General features: G+C 31.6%; 1 protein-coding gene across 1 annotated transcript in view; it reads left to right on the forward strand.

Moving 5' to 3' along the window:
* Positions 1-8,146: 8,146 nt before the first annotated feature.
* Positions 8,147-9,611, forward strand: part of LOC111408974 (probable prolyl 4-hydroxylase 10) — a 5,316-nt gene continuing 3,851 nt past the window's right edge. The window contains exons 1-2 of the mRNA XM_023038851.1: positions 8,147-8,547; positions 8,636-8,720. Of these exons, the coding sequence (XP_022894619.1) occupies positions 8,348-8,547; positions 8,636-8,720 (285 nt within the window). The 5' untranslated portion in view covers positions 8,147-8,347. The remainder of the gene's footprint in view (positions 8,548-8,635; positions 8,721-9,611) is intronic.

Raw genomic sequence — 9,611 nt, forward strand, 5'->3', positions numbered from 1 at the left:
TTAAAAATTGTAGTAGTTTAATATGTTGATTTATATGAAATTTTTTATTTAAATCATTGGATTATCTTTATCAATTTATTGATCAAATCAAATTTAAAAAAAGAGAAAATTTTGCTTAAATTATATAGAAGAGATATTTGGTAATATTTCAAGTTTATATTTTTATAAATAAAATAAAAGAGTAATTAAACTGGGGCGTTAAAGATTGATATTGGAGCCAAGGTTTACCTTTCTGTAAACTTAAAAAAAAAAAAAAAAAAAAAAAAAAGGAGAGAGAGAGAGAGAGAATAAAAAAGGTGGTGGAAGTATAAAAGTTATTTTTGACTTGTTTGATAACCCAATTCATCATTTAATCAAGTCCAATTTGTACATCTATCATTATCATATAAATCTGAACTTTAAAGAAAACTTCAAGTTTAGGTAGTATTCTACTTAAATTTATATGTATAAACACCATGATTTATCTTATTACTTGACATTGGTTATTTATACAGCCCACTTTTCAATCATTTTTTTTTTATCTGTGTTTGTCAATTCAAGTTCTATGACCAATTAATTGGGTTTTGAATCATAAAAATGATGTTTGCTTTTTATTGTAAATTATACTATAGTCAAAATAAGTGGTTCTGTTTAATATCATTATGTTTGAACTAATTAAAATTTGGATATAATTGTTTAGCCATTTTTTTCTTTACCAAATCTATAACAGTTGCAACTAAAGAAAAATAAAATAAAATACAATAAATCTAATCTTGTGTAATAGAAATAAAAAAAGTGTTTACATTTTCTTTGTTTACGGTTCTATGTTGTCATTTTATTTAAATTTTAAACAAGTATTTGAATAAGATCGATGGTATTTAACACTCATCAATCAACTACCGTCCGACAAATCAAGGTACAAAAATAAAATGTTATGTTCCATTTTTTTTTTTCAAGCATGCTTTATAAATTATTTAAGTTTAAATTCATGAAATGCTTATGATGCTTAGAATGAAATATGTTATGCATGTTATTATCTTGTTTTAATAAACAAGAAGATATGATGATTAGCCATTATATTAAAACTCAAAGAGCATAATGTATAATTTGATATCGCTAACAAAGATAAATATAATTGGACACTTATGTGACAAATATGGTTAAAACTTATCAGATCGCTAGAAAGATCAAAGCTTGTAGAGCAGCATTGAACCATAGGTCTATCATTCGGTCATATGAGAACTACCTGACTAACTCAACTCGTTTACTTGTTGAACATGGGCAAGACATCTATGAAAGATGTATGGCATCTATGGATGCAAGACTGAAGATCATGCATATCGAGACTATGAATGATCTCATACACTTACTTTCACCTTAATGGGGAGACATGGGAATTATGGTTAGGGATGTGATGCTAGAAGGTAATTCTCAAGAATACCCAAACACGATTGAGTTTGGTATATTTTGTCAAACCTTTCTAAATAGATGGAGTGAGAGCTTGGAACCTCAACCAAAGAAAGTAAATGAACTCAATGATAAGGTTAAACATGAGCATGAGCCAAAGCTCAAGCCAGAACCTCAATTTGAATCAGATCTAGAGAAAGATCCCGAATGAGAGCATGAGGATGACTTTGGGATAGAGATAGAGAATGATCACGAGCATGAACCTGGACCACTGGTTGAGATGGACATAGAGTCCAGACTTGAGGTAGAAGACTCCTTCGAAGATGAAGTTCCACCAAAGAAGATTCGCAGAATTCATAGAGATTAGAAACTTAGGTTCTAAATCCTTTATACCATGACATCTCTTCCTTTATGTTATTAAAATAGTAAAATTGTCGAACTATGGTATATCCTGATTTCAATGAGTATTATTAATAAAAATTTAAATTTTCTTTTAACATATTGAGCTACTTAGTTGTCCAACATTTTTAAGATAAAATTTATTTTTGGTTGATTTAAAGGAAATGGACAGATAATAAGACCAAGCAGTTATGTTCAGAAATCTAATGAGGATGGTTCACGACCTTCGTAAAAATCAAGCACAAGCAACTCCTCAAAATGGACTGACAAATGCTAACAACATTCAATTGTGAAGCAATTTCGCCGCTTCAAGTCTCCTTCTTTTGATGGCAAGGCACAACCTTTGGCAGTCGAAGAATCGTTAAGAGGGTTGGCACGAATTTACAAACAAATGACATGCACTGACGCACATAAGGTATTATGTGTCGAATTTATTCTGGTTGGAGTAGCAGACCACTGATGAGAGTCTACTTCGCGCACCAAAACGAAAGCATAACGTGCTATGACTTGGGCACAGTTCAAAGAATAAGTAATAACAAAGTACTTTTCCCAATCCCTGAGGGATCGGAGAGAGACGGAGTTCCTACAACTAAAATAAGGAAATATATCGCTTGATGAGTATGAAATGAAGTTTGAACAGCTTTCTAAGTATGCTACACACCCTGTGGACACTGAGCCAAAAAAGGCTAGGAGGTTTGGAGGGCTGCGTCCAGAGATTGGAAGAATCATGGCATCTCACTATACGACTACTTATAGTGAATTACTTCAGTAGGCTCACTTAATTTTCTGATCATCTTCAAATGGATTGGATGACTGAAAAAAGTAATGAATAATATGGGAAACGAGAGTGGAATTGATTGAATATAGGGAAAGGATTTGGACAAATTAAGAAGGCCAATACAGAATTGTAATTACAATCAAACAAACTAAATAAAGTTACTCCATGATGCCCTAAATGCAACAATGCCCATGGAGGAAAATACTTGTTTAGAAAAAATGTGTGCTATCGATGTGGCTAAAAAGATCATTTTATCCCAGAATACAAGGTATAGCTACCCAGGAAAGACAATGAGCAGGGCAAGAAAGTGAAAGTGAGAGTCTTTACTTTAATCCAAGAAGAGGCAACAGAGGATTCGAACGTAATGACAGGTATTCTATCAATATTTGAACTACGTACATATGTTCTTATACACTCAAGACCTACTTACTCATTTATCTTTACCATATTTAATGCTAAATCAGGTACTGCATATGAAAATTCCAATAGTATTCTAAGAAATTTCCATCTCATTTGATAGAATTTTGAACACAACCAGATCGCTAGGGCAATAAATTTAGAAATGGAAGGAAAAAAATTTATAACTAATCTACACCTCTTAGAAATGAAAGACTTTGACATTATTTATTTCACCAAACACATTTAAAATTTCACAAGTTGAGTTCTCATTCTCTTACAAACATTCTGCCCATTTTTAATTATTGTCTCAAAGAATATTTTCAAAATCAGTGATATCAATTGAGGTAAAAATACATAGTCCAAAGTGGTAAATTTTTATTCTTGATGTTTATATAAATTTTGGCATGAAATACTATAAGGCCTCCGGATCGATTTCTATGTTAGATCCTACGGAATTGACCGTTTGGTAAAAAGTGTAAAGCCTACGAGATATAGAAATTCTTAAGAAATTCCTTGAGTTATTGGATATTGTGACTAGTTTGCTCTAATTTAAAAAACGACGGTATGTTATGTCATTTTATATTTATATCATATTAATAAGAATATGCACATATTTTTATTGAATATTTTCAAAATACTCAATCTTACAATAACTTTTCAGATTAGAACGAGTCATGAGGGCATGTGAAAAATTGAATGAATGATGCTTATGGAATCACACAATTAAAAAATGTTAGAAATGATTGTTGCCAAATTTTATTTTAAAGACATCTTTATGTTTAGTTGTGTGCATAATATTTTTAGTATTTTTTTTTTTTTGTGTTCGCGATTTGGACATTCCATGTTAAATTTGAATTTCTGTTTAAAAATTGTAGTAGTTTAATATGTTGATTTATATGAAAACTTTTATTTAAATCGTTAGATTATCTTTATCAATTTATCGATCAAATCAAATAAAAAAAGAGAAATTTTTGCTTAAATTAGGTAGAGAGGATATTTAGTAATATTTCAAGTCTATGTTTTTATAAATGAAATAAAAAAATAATTGACTTGGTGCTTTACAGGTGGTACCTTCGAGCACACTAGCAAGACAGCGATAGCAGCAAAGAATTAGCAATAAGACAAGGTGTTTGTAGAAGCTTTTGCCTTGGGATAAGAGAATGGACATGGCACCCGTTCTAGAGGAGATGTACAAGTATATAAAGTTTCTCCAAGTGCAAATTAGTGTCCTCCAATCTATGCCGAGTAATATTGAGATGATGCTTCCACATTCAATAAAGAAAATGGTGAAGTTTATGGGGGTGTTCTGGAGCAGCTAAACAAGCAACAGTTGCTGGAGGTGGGGTGGATTTTTTTTTATTATTATTTTTAGTTTAATTGTTTTGAGAAAATATAAATTTATCATTTTACCCTTTTGAATTTGGTCAAAAAGGGGTCAAAGTTCACCTTTTTTTGTCGACTATCCATTTACCATTGTGCGGTAAAAAAAAAAAAATTTTGAAATCGTGAGTGACACAAAATGAAGATTGAGGTAAAATTTGCAAAAAAAAAAAAGAAGAAAAGTTTGGGATCTTTGTTGCAATTATCCCTTTAAATTTTGTTTTTGGGAGTCATGAATTTTGTGTTTAATTATCATATATTTAAACATAAATATCATATTTTTTCATACGTTACTAGATTAAGGGTTTAATAAGTACTATTAATGAAATGAAAATGCCTATTGATTTGCCAACTATATGAAATATTATTTTTCTGAATTTTCTTGCAATATCATTAAAAATTATGTTGTTTTACATGAAATTGTAACTTTGTGCACAATTCATTGAAATTTGCATAGTGTAGGATGTGGTTAAATAAGAGCATCTTCAAAGCTTGATGTGAATTGTCATTTAGTTTGCAGGTAAATAGAAAAGTTTTTATTTATATTGCCCAGTTGGTGGGGATTAAAAATAAATTTTTAGTAGATTTTGATAAAAAGTTAATGAAATATGGGGTTGAAAAATTGTGGATCCTATAAAATATGTGGTTAAAATTAATTATTGAATTTAATTTATATTAAAATCTAGATTTTAATCCTTACCAAATAAGGACATAATATTGATATCTAATGATGGTAGAGTTCAAATATCATCTCTAATAAATCATGTTTTGTAACTCAAATTTCATCCCAACGTATATTTAAAAAAGTGAGCAAAAATTGTAAAAAAATATATATGGAAGAGAAAAATAAGAAATGAAAGGAAGAAAGTTTAAATTTTATTATCTTATTCAGACTAGCTAAATTTTAGACGGTGTTAGATACTAATTTTTATGAAAAAATAAATTTTACAATAGTAAATTGATAGATAATGTGTAGATAAAAAATAAAGAATTTTTTTTAATTTACGAATAATATTATTTTAATAAAGAATGTATGGTTTAAAGAAAGAGAGAGAAACTTATCAAAAAAAAAAGGAAGAGTGAGAAAAATATATTTTGATAAAAATAAAAACCAAACAGGGCCTTTTTATCTTACTTAGACTAGCAAAACCTCTTATCTAGATGAACCCCTTGACAGTATTAATTATTTTTATTTTTCTTGCCATGTTAATTGAGAGGGTGTTTGAGCTCTATTTTTATGGAAAAATAAATTTTAAAATAGTAGATTGATGGAAAATGTGTGGATAAAAAATAAATTTTTTTTATTTACATGTAATATTATTTTAATAAAAATACGTGATTAAAAAAAAGAGGGAGAAAAATATATTTTGATAAAAATAAAAATCAAACAGTCCAAAGCATATTCTCCATTAGATTGCATTGAAAATGAGTTTCTAGAGATTGTCTATGTTGCAAATGTGGCACTTATTTACGCGGTCCATGTTAACTATTATACGCTAAAACAATTATGATCATAGCAAAAGGCACCCTTTACAGTGCACGTGTCCTTGCAATTTGCACCTCTCTATCATATAGGTACAGTTGAAATGAAAACTGCCTTAAAACATAAAACAAGCAGTAATATTGAACATAAAGGCAACATATAAAAGCAAGCCACACGGAATCATAGCCTTGCCTAAAAACCTATAGTTAATTGTTCGAATGATCATTGAATTTAGGTCTATATCTTTAATTGGTCATTAAAGTTTAAATATCGAGTTTTGATCACTAAACTTAGGTCCATACATTCAATTGCTCACTGAAGTTTAAAATGTCGAGTTTTGACCACTAAACTTTGAAAAATGTTGCGCATTACTCACTGAACTTTGAAAAATATTGTACATTACTCACTGAACTTTGAAAAATGTTGTACATTACTAACTGAACTTTGAAAAATGTTGTACATTCCTCACTGTAAACTCAATATTTTTCAAAGTTTAGCAGTTATGCTAGCGAGTAACGTACGACTTATTCCTAAGTTCAGTGACCAAAACTCGACATTTTAAATTTCAATGAGCAATCAAGACATTGACCTAAGTTTAGTGAGCAATCGAAAACATTGAGCTAAGTTCAGTGATCAATCAAAAATATAGAACCAAATTCAATAACTATTAGAACAATTGACTCTAAAACGAAAATTATAGTCTCGATCACCAAAAGGTCCAAGGGCCTCGAAAAATGGGCAAAAATGTTATTGCAAGTTCTAACACAATCAACATAGATTTCATTACAACAAATTCATGTGAGCACATAATGAATTGCTAAACAAGTGTCACTAGAATACAAACTTCAACACAAATATGAAATTTGGATTTAGCCCCGTTTGATTTTCATTCTTTGGCCACAAAAATAAAAAATATGATCGATATCCATCACATCAAGCTACCATATTTGACTTTCTATCTCGTGTGGATCCCATAACGACTATATTTTTCATTCTCATTCTCAAATCTGTGAGAATCAAACGGGGCCTTAATCATAACTTTCAACACAACACAAGGAAATGTTATCTCATAAAATAACCAAAAGGTCCTTACAAAGTCTATAAACAAGGTCATTTGTACAACTTAAAAAGGTTGAAAATCTAAGATACAACTTATACTCACATCGAATAGAGAAATTACGGATGGACCCTCTCGAAATTCTAACATTCTTCCATTGAATAGCACTTTCGGTATGCCGAAAACTCCATTTTTCTTTTTTCTATGAACAATTTAGTTCCTAAAAAACCTAAAAAAGGAGCAAAATCATGCCAAAAATTGACCAAGAAACTTGACCACAAGCTTTAAAATATGATTTCCGTAGGTCAACAATTTGACGACGTCTATGATAATACTTAAAATAATCAAGAGAAGAACACACATGGGGAACACAAGGCTAGAAAGTGTGTTTGGAAATGGGTCTTGTAGTAATAAAAACACAAGAAATATAAGAATGAAAATCTAATCATTCCAATGGAAAGAAATGCTCGGAGAAGGCGAAACGGGAGGTCATCGAGACGATCGGTCCTATTAACTCAAACAATAGCCAACATGGCCACCTATCTAACATTATGTTGATGATAAGAACACATCCATGAGGTTATTATTTGTGTACCAGAGTCACGCATTTCCGCCTCCATGAGAAGTTCAGAGTGAGATTAAAGCATAATGCTCTTCGCAAAACCAACAAAACTAACACCATGTTATTCTCACCAGACACCAAGTGTCTGACCCGTTGCTTTACTCAACAGGAAAGGGAAATCAACTATCCCATAATGAGAGAGAGAGAGAGAGAGGTGACCCTGCAGATATGTCAATGTTCTTAATAAGCTTAGCAGAGCAGAGATTGCATATCCAAGGGGGTTGGGGAGGGAGCAGATGTACAAGAGGTGCACAATGGTGATATAGCCAAGTTATAACGAAGGAAAGCTCCAATGTAAAAGCGGAGGACCTTAAAGACCCACTATAGATGATGGAAAGGACATATTCCACATCCAAAGGTAGAAATGAGGATGTAGCCATCAATAACCAAACAATAGGTCCTGTTTCCACACAGACTGGATACGTTAGGTACCACTTGTGCAAATAAGCCTTTGCCAGTACGACTCTCATTAATTTCCCGTTGTGGAGAGAGGGTAATGCCATTTGTACAATACATTTTGACAACATTATTGATAACTTTGTGTGTGTCAAAAAAAAAATATTAGTTGAAAAGATAAATTATTTTTTAAATTGTTTAATGATAATACGCCACATGACATGTTGTTAACAATATATTGTAAAATACGGTGCTAAAAATGCACGTATCTGCCAAACTTCTCGATTGTCAACGGAAGCCCATTGTATTTGTACCCTCAAATTCAGTACAGATCGTTCAATTTATCGCTCTGAATACAACTATTTTTTTTTCTCAGATCCTAAAAATCCAGTGTGCTCATTTTCGATCCAATCGACATTTGAATTTGTAACATTCTCAATTTAGTCGATGGCGGTGAAGGGGAGGCAGTATGGGAGAGTTCCGCCGCGTAAATCGTCGTCATCTATGATGATTTTCGCGATGCTCCTGATATTCTCTTTCCTCATTATAATCCTTTTGGCTCTCGGAATTCTGTCGATTCCCGGCAGTTCGAAGGGCTCTACAAAAGCTCACGATCTCAGCTCTATCGCCCGCAATACCATTACCAAGTATGAATTTAACTTGAGTCCGACAATGACATTGAATTAATGTGATTTCTGTATAATTGTGATCTGAATTTGTTTTTATTTGGTGAAGAGGTGACGAAGACGAGGAGAGGAAAGATCAGTGGGTTGAAGTGATTTCTTGGGAACCCAGAGCTTCCGTTTTTCACAATTTTTTGGTAATTAATTATTATTCTTACGCACAGACGGACATGCATATGGGAAAATTTCATGTTTTCTCGCTCTGTCAAATTATGAATTTTATTCATCTTTATATATGTCAGATGCTAAATTCTACATGTACATTTTGGCCACTTGGAGTTGGTACTGGGGCTTCAAAATTAGGGTGGTTCCTGGAACATTAACTCTAATTTCAGGGTAAATTTTTAGTTCCAATTATGAGTCCCCTTGTCCTTAGATATTTGGCTTACACCGTAAAAAGGCCAGATAAGAAAAGTCACGTAAAAGCATCTAATGGCCTGAATTCATTACGTACATACCTAGACTTCTAGACACTAACTTAACAATGGAAAAGATAATAATAGAACCATTCCTACAGAATTCAAATTTCTGTACACAGCAGTATATCATGTAAGCATTACTGCCCAAATGCCGTGAAATTATTGCCTCAGTTTACATTTCAGGAGACCTCTCTTAGCTGTACACAGTTCAAAATTTAGACCTACCCAGGCTTGATTAAACCCTTCTGTTCTAGTTGGTTTGACATAAATTAGAGAATTGTAGGAGAAGGGGAAAGGAGGGGAAAAGAAGAGAAAGCAGGGGGGGAAGAGAGGAAGAAGAGAAGATAGAAATTAGGGAGAGAAATCAATTTATTTCATATAATCAAATTGTTCTATTACATCTCCATAATCCTCTTTATATAGGGTTTCAAAAATCATAACTAAGTAAAAAAATGCTATAAAAGTTAATTAAATCACATTTTAATCACGTTTCCTCAAATATGAACCAAAATAGGGAACTAAATAAATAATTATCTCTATAATATTGCATCAATTATATTCCCATGAAAAAAGATAAAAAGGATTGAAGTGATTATCAATCTTAAACGA

The sequence above is a fragment of the Olea europaea genome, chromosome 14 (genome assembly GCF_002742605.1).
Source record: "Olea europaea var. sylvestris chromosome 14, O_europaea_v1, whole genome shotgun sequence".
In the NCBI taxonomy this organism is placed as follows: domain Eukaryota; kingdom Viridiplantae; phylum Streptophyta; class Magnoliopsida; order Lamiales; family Oleaceae; genus Olea; species Olea europaea.